This window comes from Stegastes partitus, unplaced genomic scaffold, assembly GCF_000690725.1.
Source record: "Stegastes partitus isolate 25-593 unplaced genomic scaffold, Stegastes_partitus-1.0.2 Scaffold1537, whole genome shotgun sequence".
Taxonomy (NCBI): domain Eukaryota; kingdom Metazoa; phylum Chordata; class Actinopteri; family Pomacentridae; genus Stegastes; species Stegastes partitus.
In genome coordinates, this window is record NW_007579268.1 from 63,596 (window position 1) to 84,753 (window position 21,158).

Here is a 21,158-nt window from a genome sequence, read left to right on the forward strand (position 1 = left end):
GAACTCCCAACTAGTCAGTCAGAGCTGATGAAGCCTCTTGGATGAGAGGTGGAACGTCCTCAAGGAACTCAAGCAAGTCCAGTTGATTAAACTACGAGTATAACCATGACCGGGATGACTGAGGACCTTCACAGACATTCTGACTAGTCGCAGTTTTAGTTTAAGATATCCTGTATTTCCCTCAATTCAAGACATCGTCCTTCTTAGATATCTTAAATGGAATTTGAAGTAGTCGGAATGGTGTAGATACCTTCAACTGATATTCTGCCTTGTCAAGATGCAGTTGCAGATATCTCAAACTAGAGTTTTGACTAGATTAATTTACTCTGCAGTTATGTGTCGTGACGTCTGAAGCTGCAGCGTGTGGGACGTGGTGGCGGCTTGCTTTTCAAACGTGCTGCGCTGCAACCATGACTGCACAAGACAAGCAGCGTTATAGTCACGTCAGAGCAGCCTGAGGCTAAAGTTCAACCACAAGTATCTGAGAAACAAAGCTCTTACTCTCTGCTAACTCCTCTCTGATGAGTTCTTGGCATTTTCTATTGATCTTATCCACCACAGCAGCCATTGCTCCTGCTGTTCAGATGCTTTGCTGGACCAGTATCCATGGGAAACCTTTTACAAGCAATGTCATGCAGAACAATATGAGATGTCTGCAGCTATCATTCTGACTAATTTAACATGAATTACTAGCTGTCATTTTCCAGTCTAGTCAGAAGGACGTCATAGATATCTTTTCCAGGTAGTCGAACTCAGCTGGACCAAAGGTTTCCAGCAGAACATTGCAGTACAATGAGCTGATCAGTGTGATTCACATCTCCTGTTGTGGGTTGTATGTACACAGTTAATGTGGCTGCCCTGCCAGGCAAACCTGGTTTCAACTGAAATGCAATCACACACCCTCTCTCTCCTGAAAACTTTACTTTAAAATCAAATTGAAATGGCAGAAACATTTCCCTGAACGCTGTCTCCTTTTATTAATGTAGGACGGGAGGAACCATTAATCCTTCGTTAAAAACAAATCATCCCAACGTGCTTTGACAATGCAGACGGCGGGATGTGAGACATTTATCAACCATAGTGATTTATTTTGTACAGAATATAGTATCAGTTTGCCTCAGGTTGCTATCAGACAATGTGTTTTGTTTTTTGCGCTGTGTACTTGAGAGAGGAAAATGTGTAGATTTGCTCACTTGTAAAATTGCTGTATTCTCATAGGATAAACTCAGTGGCAGATTGGACACTGGTAGGCTAAATCCAACAGCCTACCTATTGTGTTTTGTCCGTATTGTAGAGTATTTGAGACTCTACTTATTGCTTGCTATTTGCAGATGTTGTCAAATCATCACCAATTACACAAAACTCAAAAAATATTTAATTTTTTCTGAATCTCTGCTGATCTCTCAGATGTTTCCAGCAGACGACTGAATCTTCTATAGAAACATATATCTTGAATTTTGAGATAAGGATGAGAAACTGTGACAGGAATTGGAAAAAGTTAGGTGAAGATGCTTTAAAAAATATATACAGTCGTGACTCGATAATCCGACCCTTAACAGTCCAAACCCTTGCTATCCGATGGAGGAAACAGAAGTGTGAGCGCTAACTAAACTAGCATCAGCAGCCAAGTACTGCCTGTGTGTTCTGGACACTTCCATCCAGTCGGAGCGCTCCCCCGTGGTGGAAGTGTCCCCCCATCATTAACTGGGCCTGAATATCCAGAGAGCAGAAAGTTCTATTTGGACCAGCCCTACTAGTTATTATAACAACTATAAACAATAAATATTAACAACTAATGAGCCTTCCAGCATCAAGCCCTCCTCGTATCTGGACCTCCGTCTGGACAATCCGACAGCCTTGATATCCGACATAGAAGAAGGTTTTACATTTAGTGTTGGATCATCGAGTCACGACTGTGTGCTATTTATAAAGTCGCAGTTATTCAGTGTTGGTTTGACTCTTGTGGAGTCGTACATGTTCAGTTTCACACATGCGTCCTGGGTGCTGTGCAGTGCTTTCAGTAGAGGTGTCTGCCAGATGGTATTATTATGTCTGTATACTTGACCAGGTTAATGAGCACAGCTGAAGGGCACAACATCAGGGTGCCAGCTGGGGATTCAGGAACTGTTGCTGTGGTTAGCCTCTGCCTGCTTTCTGCTCATCCCGGGCCCTGAGGGGACTACAGACTGTTATCCCTGCACGTGTTCCACTTCAGCCCACTGTAATTTGCATTAATATATGCTTTATATTAGCTTCAATGCGGCGGCATCCCGAGGGAACATATTTTAATGTTATGCACTACAGTGGTGAAAGGAGTATGTAGATGACTGCTCTGCCTGATCTTTCTCCAGTCTCTTTCCTGTGAGAGTACTCCTGCCCTTTGCCTCCTTTCACCTCGAGTTCCTCTTCACGCTCCCTCTCTCTTTTTTTTCTCCCTGCCTGCTCCTTCCACCCTTAACCCCTTCGTGGAGCCAGACCGAGAATATCAGTAGTTAGAGTGTGCGTGGTAAAGCGTGTGGGCAAAGTGTGCATGAAAATCAAGTGTTTTACATTGTTAGCATATCCATATGGTGGTGTTTTATATGCTAGAAGACACATTGTGAGAAAAATAAGCCATGACTGAGCATTTGCACCTTGAAACAGTAGTTACAGTCTCAAAAACACGCATTCAGACTTCTAGGTTTTCATACTTTAAACAATCTAAGAAGCCTACCCTGTTAGCTTGCAGGGTGGTGTTGCATGAAGTCAGCAGGAGTGGATGGAGAGAGAGATGAGATGTGGGCTTTATAGATCTGCCCATTCTAGAGCAGCAACAGTGTAGAGTTTATTCTAAGCCATTTAAAGGAAGGAAGGGATTGTTTTCATGGAAAAAGAAGTTTAATCAATGATCCCAGAGACTTTAACATCTCTGAGTAAATAGAGTTTCCTCATCTTGCCTCTTCCTGGTGATTACTGTGTGCCGTAGCCATTCCCTATAGGTGACTGTTCTGCACTGCAAGCCAGGATTTCATAAAGTCCACAAGTCAATGCAGGTTGCTCTCCTTTGTTTAACCCTCCGAACCCCAAGAAGTTTCTGGCTGTATTTTCACTCCTGTCATTTTATTTTATTTTTTTTACTGACCTTAAGCTCATTTCTCACGGCAGTATAAAGTCCTGCATCTCTATGGAAACAGCACAACCATAGCTACGAGTACAGAGGACTCACAAAGGTCTTTTATGCTGTGTAACAAAGGTGTAACGACATGAATCGTACGAAAAAGAAAAACAGAAAAGTAGTTCTGGGATTAGTTACGAATATTTTTTTAAAACTAGAATCAGCATGTACAGCATTTTTCCATGTGTCCACAGGTGTTAATAAAACTGGAGGGAAACATGGTGGCTCTTCTTGCTGTAGATATTTTACATTTTTAATTTGCTGCCACACTCGTCTCCTTTCTGCTCGGTGGAAACGCAACCTGAAGTTCAGCAGGGTTCTGCAAAATAGTCCCTAATTTCTAACACATGATTTCTTGTAAAGCGATTTTAAGTAGATCATAATCATGATTTTAAGCTTAGATTTGCTTTTATTTTTGCAACTACACGTTGGTTAGCATCGTTGCCTCGCAGCTAGAAGGTCGCTGGTTGACATCCCGGTGAGGACACCTGCGTGGAGTCTCCATGTTCTCCCCGTGCAGCGTGGGTTCTCTCCGGGTTCTCCGGCTTCCTCCCACAGTCCACAAACATGCTGAGGTTAATTGGTGATTCTAAATTGTCCGTAGGTGTGAATGTGAGTGTGCTTGGTTGTCTGTCTCTAAGTGTAGCCCTGTGATAGACTGGTTACCTGTCCAGGTGAACCTGCCTTCACCCTGACTCAGCTGGGATAGACTCCAGCCCCCCACCACCCTGGTGAGGGTTAAGGTGTAGAGATGATGGATGGATGGATGGATGTTCTGTGTGACTGGTTCCATTAGTTCAGTGTTTTTACAGTTTCTCGTGAATGGTGTCATTTTGCCAATTCTTCATATATACCATGTGTTTCAAACGCACTGGCAGTTTTGGGGGGTTTTGGAGTTTTAAGAAAGTCCTCCCTGAACAGTGTCAGCTTGAACTGTACCCTCTATTCCAGCTTTGCTGACAAATACTCTGGGAACATCATGTTTCAGACTTAGTAATGAGGTGAGATGAAATGCTGATTCAGGATGTCAAGCAGCCTTTTACCTCCACTCTGTCAGACACACTGTCTCCAGCCTATTTTTCACACTTTCTTTTTTTAACAGTTCTGCTTTGTTTCCTGCCCTCTTTCTGCAGCAGTGAATTCACTCCCTCTGCTGCTGAAGCTGCTTTGTGTCACACAGGCCTGTGACCCGCCCTCAAACTCCCCCTACAGTGAAATGGAAGGAGCGCACTTCAAGCTGCTCTACCACGGTGAGGCCGAAAGGTGCTGCTGCCGGGTCAGCTCCCTTCCACACAGCATTTATCTGTCTTATCAGCATTCAAGCAGACCCCCTAGATTAGAGGCAGCTTTAATGATATGCTTGGTACATCATGGCCACACAGGCAAACATTTTCTTACATGCACAGAAATGCCATAACAGTCATATAGTTCTTTCAGTCGTGCATACAGACTGCTTTAAGTTTCATGGTCAGCCCTTACAGTCACGTAGTCATCCAGTGAGATGTCTCTATATTCAGCACCTGATCTGTTGTTGCTGACTTCTTGCACAGTTTCCTGTATCTCTTCCTAGGAGGCCCTGCTCATCTTTGATTTCGTATCATCATCACAAACAGACTCAGAGGAGCACTTTCTGCTGATCTGCAAATGAAAGTGTTGCTCAGAAGTTTACCTGACGTATCTGGCCAAATCAAACTTTAAAGCTCGACTAGAATCCAATTTTCTTTGCTTTTTGCCTTGATGTCAGAAACCCTCTGTGACTAACCGCTTAGTCTTTTTACTGCATTAGTGGAACATCATCCTGTGGCGTTTGGTTGGACTTTCCAGCCCATCATCTTTGACATTTTCACAGATCAATTAAATCCGGTCTCGACTGACCGGCGGGAGACGTTGCATAGCAGGCAGTACATGATAAAGCTCATCCTGTCACATTTTATCTGTTACATCACATCATGTCTGATTGTCTGTCTTGAATGTGAACTCCTTATCAAATGCGAACACCACAGATAATATATTAGGTAGAGAAGTGAGCCGCTGTGTTCATCAGTCAGTTAAAGTGACGGCATTCTGTCATTCGGACACGTCCAGGTCGCTTTAAGCATTTCATTCACCGCAGTGACGGAGGGTTTACACGACCTCTAGTGATGTATAACGCATAGTAATGCAATAACAAAATACAGAAACGCCCAAACTAAGAGCAAGCTGATTAAGATGTCAGAATAACTAGCAGATTATTTACGATTTCCTAAACACAGACAGGTTCAGATGCCATCATGTCTGAAAGGCGCCTCAACGTGGCGATTAAGCTGAGGATAAGAATTAGGCAAATAGCTGCTATGCTAATAATATGTCTCCAGGAAGTAAATGTGGTTCATTGCAATGCCCTGTGTGTGTGTGTGTGTGTGTGTGTGTGTCAGTGAGTAACATAGCAGCGAGGTTGAAGCCTACGAACACGGAGAGCCTGCTGCCTGCCCTCAGCTACTTGTACTGCTGCCTGAGTCTGCCCCCTGCACACTGCACTGACAGAGGTTAGGCACACTTAGTTACCGCCTCTCTCCTTTCTGTCCATCTATCCGTGTGTGTGTGTGCGTTTTCTCTCCCTCCCTCTGCATTGCATCCGTCACACATTCTACCTTCTTCGCCCTGTGTGTCGCTGTGCTCCTCTCTCCTCTCTTTCTGTCTCTCTATTTCACTTGCTTTTGCCTTGTTTGACTGAAAGGACGACCTTGATCCGCGTAGCTCTGGAGCACATAAGAAATAACCACGCCAGCTGTACAACTTTACATAATGGTACACAGATTTATGTTTTTTTTCTCGTTCCTGCACGTCGTCTCAGATGCTTATTTTTGGTTTCGTTGTCAAGTCTGAGAGCTTCTCACACATTTGTACAAAAGCATCACGTGGAGTTGTCACCTTGCTAAAGCTAAACCGCACATGCAAACAGAAGCACTCACACACACGGTAGTATGTAGAGTAAGTTCACAGATCTATCAGATGGACTCCACTCAAGCTTTTTATCAGATATCTATTTCTAAATCTCTCAGCAAACTCAAAATCGATGAGCCAAAGCAGAAAAGAAATATCTCCACCGTGGAGATTAATAACTGAATTTACAGCATTACTCACGGTGACAGCAGGGTGATTAAAGACATGTTGAATCAGTACACTGCCTCTTGCCAAAGACATGTATTGGATTGATTCTCTCACAGCCTAAATAGTGTCCCTGCTCGAGCATCTGAGGGAAACAAACTCAGTGGAGGTCAGCGACGAGCCGGTTTGTAGTTAATAAGGTGAAGCTGGGGGCCAGACAGCAGGGAGACCGTCGGGGAGCAGAGCTAATTATGCCCATAGTGTTACTTTACTGCTTCTCTTCTGGGGTGCCTATATTTTGCCCTCTTTGTCACCAGTGGTGACTTAACTGATGCTAGTTATTCCCGCCTCAGGCTAGACAATGTTTTAGCTGATGGTGACGTGCACAGGAATAGCAACACATTCCTCTGTGTCCAAACAAAACACAGGCTATTCCGATTTGAAATAACGCGTAATTATAGTTTGTGGAGTACTCAGACTTGTCCTGGTCGGCTGCCTATGCACTGCATGTCATGGTCGTGTAAATGATTTGCCCTTGCAGTCTAATTATCACTTTAAAATTAAGCCAAATCTAAAGACACGCTCAGTTGTGAGTGTATAAGGTGCACCGAGATAGAATTAACACAGCTGCCCTGTAATAAATCCTCCCGTCACGAAGGGTCAAATGTTAGGTTTTTGTTAAAAACACTTTCTGAGAGACGTTCTGTCCACTGAATTCCAAATGAAGCTGTTCTCATTTACATGTTTTATTTTATTTTTATTGTTAGACAACAGAACAAATATCAAGCAATGACCGAACACTCTCCATACAGAAGCTAAAAACGAGAGCTGAGCTGTGAATTCAGCTGGAATTCAAAGCAAGTGTCGAAGACAGAGAACAGCTGCACAATAACAGAAAAAAAGAGTTGCTTTAGCTGCTCCTTGTCTGGAAAATGTCCACGTTTGATTAATATACAGATCTTTTTCACTTTGTTAATGGGTTTGCCAAGAAACTTATGTGTTCTTAAATAGTTAGCCTTCGTTTTTATTTAGTTTGATTATGTTGGAGTTTCTAGTTTAATCACACAGCTTTGCAGGTTATGATGAAACGGTCACTTTGCTTTTTTTGAGAGGAAAAGTCGTTCTTTAGATTAATCGACCAATCTGTAAAATAGTTGACAGATTAATCGATTTCATTAGTGGCAGCCCGAGGTTGTGAAAACATGTTTTTGTCCTTTAGCCTGTCCTCGTTGATGTAAATAGGGTGGACAAAATAATAGAAACGCTCATCACTGTAACGGTACAGTTTAACAAGTTCCTCAGGCATCGACAGTCGTAAGACGCTGAACCTCAGGTTGCTCCTGATGGCAGCAAAGCACCTTGCATGACAGCTGTGTGTGTGAGTGTGTGAATGGGTGAATGGCAGCCACTTTGAAGTGCTTTGTGGAACCAAGTTGAAGTTAAAAATGTGCTAAGTGCAGACCATTTGCCATTTAATGTTAAAAAATAATTCACTGGTGCCAAAGGAAAGTAAAAGTGTGCTTTTGGTTGCGATGTTGTTTGTGTACCTGCAGCACTGACAGAACAGTGACATGGGTCATTTTTAAGTGTGATGACACGGTGCCTTCTCCTTCCCAGCTGTCTCCATGCTGCTCTCCAATAGTGGGCTGATGGACCAGCTGCAGACAGTCCTCTCCTCCTCCTCCTCCTGTGCCCCGTCCCTCTCCCCACCACCACCCTGTCCTCCTTTGGCCTTGCTGTGCTGCTGCCATCTCCTCCTGTCCTCCCTCATTACCTTGCAGCGCGTTCACTCCGCTCAGGTACACACCACAGCTCAGGGTTTCTCTTATCACAACTTTAGTACAGAGCTTCACACAGTCAAGGGCAAGACACGGAACATACAGTAACACAGAGTATTGATTCAGACGTGGATGCAGAATACAAAACGCCAATTGGATTTGTTTGATACACATCACAGTGAGGTTGTGGTAAAAAAACAAAAAAAACAATGCACATTCGTCTTTGCTCTCTTTGCAGGGATAAAGAATTCTCACTTGCAATGATTTTGGTCCTAATCTTGTCTTACCTCTGGTTTCCCCCTCTCTCCCTTACTTTTCCTTTCTCTCTCTCTCTCTCTCTCTGCGTTATTTAAGGTCCATAAGAGCATCAGTTGGAGTCTGGACACAACTGTGCAGCGACTCCTCGTTCAGAAAAGAAACACAGACAATCTCTTGCTGGGTAACAAACACAGTATTTTATCTTTCAAGCGCTTTGAAAGACTCTTGCAGACGGCACATACCAAAGCAGTTCAGAACAATGTGAGAGCCATGTACGCCTATAGCAAGAGTGTGTAACCAAAAAATACTAAAGTGTATTTGCTGGATCTTCTGTATTTGTGAACACCTCATGGTTTCTTCTATTTTTTTCTCCATTGTGTTTTTGCCCTTTCCATTTTCAGCTTTACCCTTCCTGTAATTTCGTTTTGGCCCGAAGCAATCACAGACACATTAGAGGTTTTGTAAAACCAAGAAGGAGAATTTCGTGCAGTCTTGAGCAGTGTTAGGCGTCCGCTGTTATTGCGACAGTTGTCCATACGCCGCCTGAACCAGAGAGTATTCATTTGAGATGTCCCAGTCAACGTTTTTTCCTTGATCTGAATCATTTATTGTTTCGTATCTGATCCGATTCTATTTTCCCAGATAATGCACACTTGAGATACAGTAGATTGGCTTTAGTAGCTGGTGTTAAATACTGTAGCGACCAGAGGACATGGATGACATGTTCCATGTTGGTGAGAAGAGCATCGTGGTGGTTTAGCTAGTAACGGGCCACCAAGACAAAGACTCCTGTGACACCTAATGAGCTCATGGGTTTAAAACAAACCTAAAAACAAAGACCATATCATGTGTCTGTAGACTGAAACAGCACAGCACAAATGTCCACTGTGCTCAGTTATCAGTCAAATAAATATGAACTGATAATTCTGCATTTATAAAAAAAGCTATTCAAATTTTCTATCCCTAGTATTCTGCCACAAATTGCACTCTCCCTTTACGCCACCTTTGTGACAGCAGATGTAAGGAACAGACTGAGGTTTGTGGACGTAACAGTCGGCTGATTAAAGCTTTGATCGGCCTCGATCTAGACTGTTGAGATTAGATTGAAGCATCCATAATACTAATGAGATCCACCTCCTTTTTGGTTTGGTTCACATGTACTCCTGCACAGGTAACAGTTTGTCAGTGTTTTACCCTCAGTGGAGGTAAGCAAACCCCAGGCATGCATTTCACACACTTTCATTATATTAAGTGGCCCACATCCCACTGCAGCACTTGGAGACAGATCATCCCTGCTGCTCCTGTGTCTCTGTCTGTCAGCTGGATAAGTGGCCTGTCAGGGTCGCTGTGATGTATTAGCTGCATAGGCAGCCTCTGCTTGACTGTCTCTCTTTCTTTCTCTCTCTTCACTCACTCAGCATCCTCACGATCTGTCTGTCTTTTAGTTTTTATCTCTCCTACGCTTTCCAATCCACCCTCTTTTTTTTCCCACTCTTCATGTTTCTCTGTCGCTTTGCCCCGTCTCTCCTCTCTCTTTTCTGCTGCCACTAATTGAGTCCACTCTTCCTCAGAGAGCTCTAATTTCAGTGTACATGGCATAAGTGCTATTCAGCTAGCTGCCAGCTCTTAGTTTGGAGTCCACTGGGTTTTAGCAGTTTTGACCCTGTCTCTCTTTATCTCCATCACTACCGTGGACCCTCAGTCTTTCTGAACTTCCCTCAACCCTGTCTCTCACTGCCTCACCCACTTTTCATACTTGGCACCTACATCTTTAACTTCTTGCTCTCCCTTTCTGTCACATATTAATTCAAAAATTGCTCTCAATTCCTTTTAACTGCTCCTCTGCCCCTCCTCTGCGCTTCTATTCCCTCTGCTACTTGATTTTTACCATCTATTTCTATTTCAAACTTTCACTTCCCACTCTATATGCTCACATGCTCACTCCCTTCTGTTGTGTTGTGAATCTGTTTCTCCTGTGGGCCCCCACATTTGTTTGCCTTCTCCTCTTTCGCTGGCTCTCCTGTGTGCTGAGCCGTTCCATCATTCTGCTAATTCCTTTTGCCTTTCCAGCCATTTACCAGTCTGCTTTTCCTCCCTCTCTCTCATTTTCTCTTTGCAGTGAGCTACCTGAGGTTGCTGCAGGCTCTACTTGATGCTGACCTGGCATCCGCAGTGGTGTCTGTGAGCTCTGGTCCTGGCCTGGTTGGGCCCAAACCCCTAGGGGTCGAAGACGGTGCTCTGTATCCGCTCGGCTCCAGAGGGGCCCAGAGCCTCTCAACTGCCCTCAGTGGACTTCTTTTGCAGGTTGTAGTTCTTTGGAGTACTGATATGTGTCTGTTAGTACAATTGTATTGAAGCCAATTCACTCTTTCTGCATCCGCGTGTGTGCAAGAGTCCGTAACTTTCCTCGGTGCTGACCCCTCTGCAGACGTCCATATGCAGCCCATAATTTGTGACCGTGTGGCCTGTAAGCACTGCACACGTATGTATGTGTTAAAGCACATGCTTGTTATGAGAGGAGTCTGTGTGAGTCAAATCTCCATCATCCACACCATTAGAATTCATCATTTAAGGAATAGCAGTTGAAGTAGTCCCTGCCTGACCTTCTAGGGGCTTTGATTTGTAGCTACTTGCTTTCCATTGACGATGCACAAGCACAGTGGGAGGTTCTAAATTCGCTATAAACCCTGTGCTATGTCTACTAACTGTGCTTGGCACACCTCAGGAACAATCAAGACCAATCTGTAAGTGGCTGCATTATCCCGTAAAAAGTGCACGATCACTGCCAGGCTTTCAGGAAGCACACACAGGAGCCCTGTGTGTTTCTCAGTGTTTAATGTGAGAGGCAGTGCAGCCTCGTGTGTGCAGACGGACCCGTATCCATTGTAGCATGAACAGAGACGCGTGCACGTCCGCTGACCGCTTTCAAGGTCCGCATCAGTAAGCACACAGGGATGCTGAAACCATGAATTGGTCTTCAATTATGTTGTGGGAATCTGTGCAGACTGTTTACACATTCACGTTGTGGGGATCTGCCTCCCATCTGGAGACAAAAGCAATCCCAATAATGCAAATCATTAAATTTTGAGGTGAGTCTGCGCCTGTGTGTGTCTGGTGCAGGTATTCCTCATGTTATGAGGACATAAATCTGTTAACTCAGTCACATTATGGGACAAAAAGCAGATCTACATGTCAGTCATTCTGTTTTAAGGTGAACACATGTTTCAAGGTTAGGATTTGACATGTATTTATATTTATGTCAGAACAAATCTCCATGAAACAAATGTAAGTTCAATATAATAAGTCAGAGATACACGACTGTGTGTGGGTGTGCGTTCGTGCGTGTGTGTGCATGTTTGTATACACTTCAATGTGCATGCATGTGGATTTTAATATGCAATTACTGTTGTGGCATCAGAGAGCCAGTCCACAGCTGTCACGGTGCTGCCTCATGGAGACGTACTTCGACATACATATCCATGCAATGCCAATACATCATCGCTGTTTGTTTTTTATGTGTCGTTTGCTTGTTGTAAGTACTCAGACATTAGCTAGTTTCAGTAATTGCTCCAGGAAGAATACAGCAAAATTAAAGCGATTTATTCTAAGTTAAGCATTCTAACATGCCACTTTGCTCCCTTTGGATTTGTTTTTTATGTGTGTGTGCGAGCGTAAAAAGCAAACAGAGGAGATTTAGGAAAACGTCAATTACTGGAGACACATTCTTGGTCGTGTTTGACCATTAAACTAACATTTATACGGTAAAATTGTAAATATGGGTACAGATAGTGCAGTTGTTTGTACTGTTGAATCGTCTTAAGTGCAATATGGATTTTACTTCACAACATGAATGAGTCAACTCCCGGGACTACCACTGCGGCATTGCATTTCCCACAATTCTTGTTTATGGAGGGCATGAATTAACAGAGAACAACCTACAGTAAATTCCTGTGTTGCAATGAAAGGTGGAGTGCTCCAGTACCAAATGCTTTGGTTGGAGAGTAAGCTGGACATTTAATCATAGAACGGTATCTTTAATGGTGAGCAGGGGAACATAATACAAAGGGATTCTGCTTTAATGCTGTCCTCTCTCGTCTACATATGCAGCAAATGCAATAAGAACATCTGTATGTGCAGATAGGTTCATTCCATGAGTTAAATACCAAACCATCACGATGACATTATCAGTGTTCGTCCATCATCAAATACACAAACATAAAATCCATTATTTACACAGACGAGGCCGTAAATACATATGCAATTATTTTCACTCGCGCTTTTATTCTGCTGCAGAGGTAGCATAAAGGCAATCTTTAAAACCTTTACAGCCTGACATTGAACGTGCCTTTCACAAACAAGGTTGTGTAGAAAATGAGATTCCAATTGATTTAGCAGTTAGCATAATGAAATGCCACACGTATCCACTGCAATTGCATCTGTCTTCGAATTGTTATCACATGCAGCCGGTGTATTGGCTCTGGTTGCTTACTACAACCGACTGAGCATTCATTTCACATTGAACACGTGGAGCGTTTCCTGTGTGGGTTGGCTGTCAGCACAGGGCAGAAACCAATACGGTCCAAAATCTGGCTAATCTCAAAGAAGGTTCAGGTAAAACGCAACAGGTCAAAAAGACCATGAACGGTATTTTGTATTGATCTACTGTGCTGGATCAAATTTGTGAATCTGTGGGTTAATTGCATATTGTGCCTGTATTTCATTCTTATTCTCTGCCACTGCTGCAGCATGCCAGTCTCTGGTTCCACACCAGCAGCATTTCCTCTCTGTAAAAGACTATTGCTGAACTGAGTTTCAGTTCTATGGTTCAGTGCTCCGGAGTCTGCTGTTCGGCAGCTGATATGAGTAACAGTTGCCGGCTTCCCTTCTCTCTGCTCTGTTTTGCTCTCTTTCCTCTTGATGCGCTGGTTCAGCGGCAGGAGGAAACGCTGCAGCTCCAGAGCTCCTCTCCTCCTCTCCTCCCTCCTCTCCTGTCCTCTCGTCTCCTCTCCTCTTATTTTAGCGTCTCCTTTCATCTTCGTGTCCCCATCTGCCTTCCCTCATCTGTCCTTGCTCTTACCTCTACCGGCTTCACCTTCTTTTCTCCCTCCTCCCCTCCCACTCATCCTCTTGACTCCTTTCTTCTGCCACCTCCTCCTCTCCTGCCTATGGATTAGGGTGCAACTCTCCACTGTTGTCTATATATCTGCCTGCCCTACTTCAGTATTTTTGGACACTACATAGTGCTCACTGTCAGCCCCGCCACTGTGGGAGACACATGCATTATTAAAACCTCACTCAGCTGCTGTGTTCGGTGTTCCCTTGTTCTCCCTTTTGTTTCTGGCTGCATCTCTGTCCATGTGTCTGTGCGTGTAGATATATATATATGTGCATGTTTCCGTTCCCCCTGCATCATTTCTGTTGTGTTTGTTCCCATTTTTGCCAAGTGAGAGCGCACACGTCGCATTGCTGTGGTTCCCGTGACTTTTAATGATATCACATTTTAAAGCTGGAAGATATTTTATTTTTCTTCCTCCCTTTTTTGTATACTTGAATTCTCTCTCATGTTTTTGCTCGCTGGGTCTCTTTCTTCTCAGAAGCACGAGTTGCTGTTGAGAGCCTCTGTCAACTGTCTAAGCTCCCTGCTGGGCTTCGTTCAGAGGAAGAGTCCCACTACAGGTACCCAAACACAGAAGCAGGGAAAGAGTGAGTGTGTATAATCTATGCCTGCACCCAAAGACGGAGAGCCACAAAAAACAATTACAAATGTATACATTAGAGGGGGAGATAAGAGACGGTATGAGTGCTGCTATTGCCAGTTTGGAAAGCAGTGAGTACTGTACAGTTTTAAGGTCGTGGTACTGGAGTGTTTTTATTTTCTGCTAATTGACTCCACACATATTTCATCTCTTACTCAACTACATGTGTATAAGCTGGTGTAATTAGTTGGTTTATGCATTGCAATTTTGTAATTATTGATAATACAAAAAATGCATTTGTAATAAGTCATTTGTGTATTTATAGAGGATGACTTCCACCCTACATGCCTGGAAATGTTCAATAATGATAAAAGATGAATGAATTTTACTTGCAAAAAAGCATCTTTACCATGGAATAATACTACGTTTACCTAAATAAACTCCTAGATGATCTCTTCTACCTGCATCTACATCCTTGTTTTTCCCATATTCTCTCCATCTTCACAACTACAGCGTGCGTGTTTGTTTTTTTACACGTCCGTTCTGTGCTCAGACGTTAACTAGTTTCACTAATTGCACCAGAAGGAATACAGTAAAATGAAACAGAGATGTTCTAAGTCAGGCATCCTAACATGTAATTTTTTTTCTCTCCCCCTTGGATTTGTTTTGTGTCGGTCTGTGTGTGTATTAGCCAAATACGTGGTGTGTCAACCGTGGAGTGGATTTCTCCTCCGCTGCCTGCTCAGCTCAGGAGAGAACTGCCTTCTGCACCCTGCCATTCTCAGACTCATCACCCTTGTGAGATTTCACACACACACACACACGCACACACACACATCAGTCAAATCAAGAATAATTTCTTGCATGCTCCTGAGTAGTAATAAATATTTGATATTAAAAGTATTAAAAGTTAATGAAGGTAATAAAAACATACAAGTATTTCAATCAGAGTGAATACAAAGCAGTGTTAAGCAGACATTCACAATGCAACCCGATAAAACTGAAAGAAAAATTAGGACTATATTGTCTGTTGTGAGCTGTGGCCTGTTTTTATTTTATTACTCACTTCAGGGCATGTTAGGAAATAGTGGAACCAGTTGGAGGTACTAGTCAGCTGTTGCCCAAAATCTTTTTAATTTTTTACATTACTGCAAATTTAATTGTATGCAATACTATGAAAAAATGCTTAGGCACTTGAGATGTTTAGATTCTTGGCCAGTGGAGGTCAGTCCTAAATTCAGAGCCCTGATCTAAGCATTTTCAAGGCAGAGGATTATACAAACAGACAACATAGAGGCAACCCAAACCCACTGCAGAACTCTGGCAAGTTTTCCCAGATGCGTGAAAAACCAACCTGCCAAGCACCTGTTTTGGCTTTTCTGGACCCAAACGCAGAACACAGAGTCAGTTGCACAGTTCTAAGAGGTTTACAACGAAATCGCCTTTGTGATGGAGAGGGAGAGCCAGGGGATGTTAAGACGAGGAGGCTGCTGCAGGTGAGTTACTGGTGTGGGAATTTCAAAGTGCGTGGTGCCCAAAAGCTGGCACGGTGTCCAACGCGGTGGGCGGCTGACTGAGCATTTTGTAGATGGAGGAGGCGGATGTGGTATCGTGCAGGTTGAGTAGCAGTCAGGCTAGAGCTCGGTACCAGGAGCAAACTGGCAATGAGGCAACCGGGGGGACATCGGAACCTTGTGGTGCACCTTGATCCTTGAAGCAGCTCCTACATCTGTTTCAACCAACGAGAAGGCAGAGCAACCTGGTGAGAAGTGGAGTGACGAGGCGGGGCGCATCGAGTGAACGAAGTGGCCACACTCAGGGACAAACACACAAACTGAGGACAAACGGGTGCAAACAAAAGGCAAAGTGGAGATGGGGAGAGCTCGAAAGTGTACGAAATGTGTGCTGTTTTAGAGGCGCTCACACCCCACTGATTGGATTTTTCTTCGTTGTGTGAAGCTACTGGATGAATAACAGCTATTCAAGACAGTATTTTTTTTTAAAAAGCCTCCTCGCTTTAAGCACCTCAAAACATTCGCACAATAGTTTTCTTAATCACGATATCAAATCACTTCACGGCCTTGTATCGCTCCTCTTCTTCTTTTCAGGTCCTTCAAAATATTCGGTCTGATTCTCCTGTATCTGGTAATGAATGAATCTGTGCAGGATTGGAACAGAACATGCTGTACTTGCTAAAGCTTTAATACAACTCAGCTGCAAAATGATGTATTAGACGGTAAATATTAGAATATTGTGAAACTGTTGAATGGACGGTAAATAATCCAGGAGTGGCCCTGGGCGAATTCAAGGCGAAGGGTAGCGTGAAACATAATAGAGTCCTAATATTTTCAAAAACAGGCGAGCGAAATTAGAAATTGAAATACTAGACTTAAATAAATCGGTGGACAGAAGGGACCAGACAGCGTTTGGTACTCTGGGCACGGCAAAGTTTGAATTAAATATCATTCACAGGAGGGCAAAGTTTTCAGTGTTGAGATGCCGGTGAGAAAAACTGTGAACAGAGCAGCAAGGCAGGAGGAGAAGGAGAAATCCAAACTTTTATCCTGGCAAGAAGAAGGAAGGAGGAGACATCGTGATAGATAGAAAAAAAACTCTTTCAGATCATACATTATAGGGTACTTGGAGTAGTGAGGAGTTCTTGTTTATGACTAGATTGCCAGTTTTTTTTCTGAACCAGCTACAGAGGCATTCGGGGGAAACATCACCTTAGGGGACATCCAACAAGCAATTAATGTTCTTGGTGCTGGGAAGTCTCTGGAGGGATGAATTCCCCACAGATTTTTTATAAGGCGTTCTCAAATTTGTTGGCCCCGAGGCTTTTCGCTGCCTTTCAAGATGCGTTCCACAGTAATTCATAAGGAGGGTAAACACCAGCAATTGTGCGCCAAAAAAAAAAAACTTTGTCTGACGTACCTGCTTGCAATGATTCATGTTTTTGAGGTGACATTCATCAAGACTCGGGTGTCGGCGGAGTCACAGCACAGCGTCTACATCGGCTGTAACATGTTGCACAACAAATAAACAATGGCGGCTTACTCTCCGAATGCAGGCAAAGCATTCAGTAGACTTGGATGGGAGTATATGTCTGCAACACTTTGGGATTGGTAGTTCATCTATTACATGGTTAAAGCTGTTACATTAAGGCCTGAGGGCGTCTGACCTCCCGAGTCTATCCCTTTAAAACTTTTACGCATTGCCAAATAGGGCTGCATCTTCTCTCCTCTGATGTTCACTCTGGCGCTCTAACCGCTAGCATTAGCCGTTAGGGGTCACATCAATATTGGAGACACGGCTTAAGGGCAAAACACAAGGCACCTTGATACATGGATGATACTTTACTGCTGTTAAGCAGCCCAGAAACTACAGATTTCCTCTGTTTTTATATAGATATATATAATTGCTGATTTAAATAGCTTCCATCTGGAGTGCCACACTGAGTGTATTGGAGAACACAACAAGCGTAGATCTATCAGGCCTTGTCCGAAAAATGGAAAGTAGTCTGCGAACCTGGTCAGAATTGGGATACGCATTTTATTGAAGATTGTCGTTCAACAGCTGAGTCTCATTTGGTATCAAGACTACAAGGGAGAAAGATCAAAGTCAAACAGGGTTCATTATTGGGGCTCAGATGGCAGGAGCTTTAGTGATGACGGTGGTTATGATTCCATACGCCAACACAATAGAGAGCAACTCCTGCCACGCTAGTCCCATACGGGTGGATAATCTTGTTGGTAGGACTGCAGCTTTACATGGATTGACACTAAAAAGAAGGCAATACGTTATAATAAAGTAGCTCTGTGGTGTAATGAGCAACTGAGCATCTTAAAGCAGAATTCACAAAGGCTGGAAAGGCAGTGGTGCTTCACTAATTCAGGAAGGATTTCATCTAGCCTGGAAAGACAGTTTTATCACATCTAAAAAAAGCGATCATTAGCATGTCTTTAGGGGCAGCAGCTCTGGAAGCGTCTATAGAACCGTACTGCTTCTCTGCTGTAAACCTCTCAGAGCTTAGACCTCATCCCAACTAGACTGCTCAAAGATGTCTTTCCTTCAGTGAACACTGCTAGATGTCATCAACTTCTCTTTACTACCACATGCTACAATTAAGCCACTTCTAAAAAAAGCCTGCTCTGGATCCAGGTGTTTTATCCAACTATAGACCAACATCCAACCCCCCTTTTGTTTCTAAAGTTCTTGACCATCTGCACAGAAATGGTTTGTTTGAGGAGTTTCAGTACGGATTTAGAGGGAGTCATAGTACAGAAACAGCATCGATGAAAGCCACGAATGATCTTCTAGTAGCTTCAGACAGTGAACTAGTTTCTACACTGGTTCTACTGCATTTGGTACAGCTGATCACAGCAACTTATTACAGAGAATTGAACATATTATTAGGATTAAAGAAACTAAGCTAAATTTGTTTAAATTATATTTATCAGATTCCAGTTTGTTCATGTTAACGGTGATTCTTCCACCCACATTAAAGTTAGTTATGGCGTTCCACAGAGCTCTGTGTTAGGACCTATATTATTTACCTTGTACATGCTCCCCTGAGGCAGCATTATTAGGAAACACTGTATAAATGTCCATTGTTATGCAGATGACATGCCGTTATATTCATCTATAAACCAATGAAGCCAGTTAATTAGTCAAACTCCAACATGTCTGAAGGACATAAAGGCCTGGATGACCTGTAATTTTCTTCATTAAAATTCAGACAAAGCTGAGGTTATTGTATTTGGTCCTCAGAAACACACTGTCTAACCAGATAGTTAGTATAGATGGCATTGCCTTGACCTCCAGTTCTACTGTAAAAGTTCCATGAACAAACTCCAAGCGTGCTCTCCCTCTGGCTCATAAACGGCCGATCTCAAGGTAGTAATGGAGCCCCTTTGCTAGTGGACAGAAATAAAACATTTTTGCAGCTGTATCTCCCAGCTCTAGTCTTCAAACACTGGAAAAGCAATGAAGAAATTCTGTTACGAAGAGCTGTGCTTCTTGTGCACACCTATCTGCATATCTGTTTGTGCTCCCTGCAGCTACTGCAGGACAGCAGCACAACGGTGCTGTGGGAGCCCGACCTGCTCCAGGTGATGGAGGCGGTGGAGAGGAGGGGGGTGAAGGAGCTCAGCCAGGAAGCAGCGCAGGCCTTAAGGCTGCTTCTGACACAGGTAAGCACACACAGATAGGATAATGTAGGACACAGTTTTCACAACAACAGACCCACAAGTTACCTGAGAATATCTACGTCCTTGAACTAGTGAATTAGAAAATGAATCACCTCATACACAGTTCCTACTAGCTGGGTTCACGTAGTTTTATATCACTTTGAAATTTTATTTGCTGTGAAGAACAGCGCGGGCAGGCAATAAGGAGACAGCAGGGGAAAAGGTGCGCCAGGTTTGTTTATGCAAATAAAATACCAGCATGTTTCACAGCTGCAGCAAAATGCCCATTACCATAGTTATTTCTTTGCGTGGGACTTCACAAAGTGCATCGTTTACTCGGCTTATTCCGGCTAATCTATGACCACAGTTTCAAAAAGAGACGGAATATAACTCTGGGATCTGTGGTCACTGGTTAATAGTTTGCTTTGGAAATGCACAACTGATTATCAAAACTCCCAGTGGATGTCTAAAGGTTCAAGAAAAAGCAACAAGCAAGTCTTTTTGAATTATTCAAATCGCTGTATTATTCATCAAACATTCATCTCAAGCATGTGTCTTTTTAAGTTCCCCTCTGGTCAACGATTAAACACCTCAAAACTCACAATTACATATTTAGAGGTATGTTTCCATGAAGATGACCCCTACATGAAGCCCTTACAATGGCCTCTAAACCATTGTGTCCCTCTTTATGAAATCCCTGCCTCTGTTTTTTCTACTTGCTGCAGATCAGCCATGACTCTGCTCCAACACTGTGAAGCTACTCTACACTACACAGTAATAATATTGGAATCATTTAGCCATATGGGCGTGTCGGCAAGGTGCACACTTGATTTTCAACAGCAATATTTTGGGTCTGAATCTATGGAGGGTAAAGAATGGAGGCTGGGAGAAAGGACAGAGGAAATGTAAAGAGGAACGTGAGCTGGAAGGAGACTGGAGAAGAATGAACAGTCATCTTTTCACCACAGTAGTTCATGACATTAAAACACATCCCCTCAGGATGCCGCCGCGTTAAAGCTAATATAAAGTATCGGGTTTCAAGGTGCTCGGCTATGGCAGCGGCTGCTTATTTTGCTTATGATATGTCCTCCAGCATATAAAAAAAACACCATGTTGGACATGTTAACAAGGTACAAAACTTGATTTTCACTGGAGCAGGTCTTGAAGAAAGTGAGCCCCGGATTTGCTCCTGACACGCAAGTTTAAGGTGAGGAATGCAGCCTCGGAAATAGCCGAGACACGCATTTAGACCTTCAAGGAATGAATGTGTAACTGCAGTCAGAGCTGCCAAGTCACGATCCTATTTAAATTTACAACTAGCTCCTGGAAGCCAATCTAATTCTATGAGAATTAATTCACCACCTCTGTATCTCCGAGTATTAAATGCGATCGCTGTAAAGCTTTAAGTCGGAATCACGTCTGTGTATCTTTGGGTGGACGTTTTGTTGCTGCAGGTCATTTGTTTGAAGATGATTGTGCTCAGTCTCCTGCAAATACAAATTGGGTGCATCCAGTCTCTATGCTCAGGAGGAGTGACAGAATGATGGCACATACTGCGGCTTCCAGTGCAGTGTGTTCCAGGGAATCGTGAACTGTGTGAACGAGTGCGTCTACTCGTGTGTGTGTGTCTGCCTCTGCATTGATGAACTGTGTGTGTGTGCACTACGTACGTATCCGTGTCTTTCTGAAGGCACTGAGGCAGATTAGGAGAGGCAGGCTTCAGTGTCACATGCTTCTCTTAACAGTCTCCAAACAGTGTCATCTCCGCCGCTCCAGCCTGCCACACTCGCACACGCTGAACTTCACAGTTTTCAGAGGTTTTGTTTATCTGACTAAAGTGAAACCTCAGTTCATGAAGAAGTTCTAGCATCCCGTTCCTCCTTTGAGCCTCCTCACCTCCAGTCCTGGCAAAGGTGTCTACTGCGTACAACGAGCACACGTGAATCCGTTTGTATTTGTCACAGTTGTAGCCCGCGGTTGTTGCCTCTCGACCTCG

The 21,158-nt window shown here is 43.5% G+C and overlaps 1 protein-coding gene across 1 annotated transcript in view; it reads left to right on the plus strand.

Moving 5' to 3' along the window:
- The window catches only part of mei1 (meiotic double-stranded break formation protein 1), a 66,999-nt gene that overhangs the window by 42,135 nt on the left and 3,706 nt on the right, over positions 1 to 21,158 (plus strand). The window contains exons 23-30 of the mRNA XM_008300412.1: positions 4,288 to 4,404; positions 5,569 to 5,679; positions 7,859 to 8,040; positions 8,374 to 8,458; positions 10,397 to 10,581; positions 13,872 to 13,953; positions 14,665 to 14,771; positions 19,034 to 19,165. Of these exons, the coding sequence (XP_008298634.1) occupies positions 4,288 to 4,404; positions 5,569 to 5,679; positions 7,859 to 8,040; positions 8,374 to 8,458; positions 10,397 to 10,581; positions 13,872 to 13,953; positions 14,665 to 14,771; positions 19,034 to 19,165 (1,001 nt within the window). The remainder of the gene's footprint in view (positions 1 to 4,287; positions 4,405 to 5,568; positions 5,680 to 7,858; positions 8,041 to 8,373; positions 8,459 to 10,396; positions 10,582 to 13,871; positions 13,954 to 14,664; positions 14,772 to 19,033; positions 19,166 to 21,158) is intronic.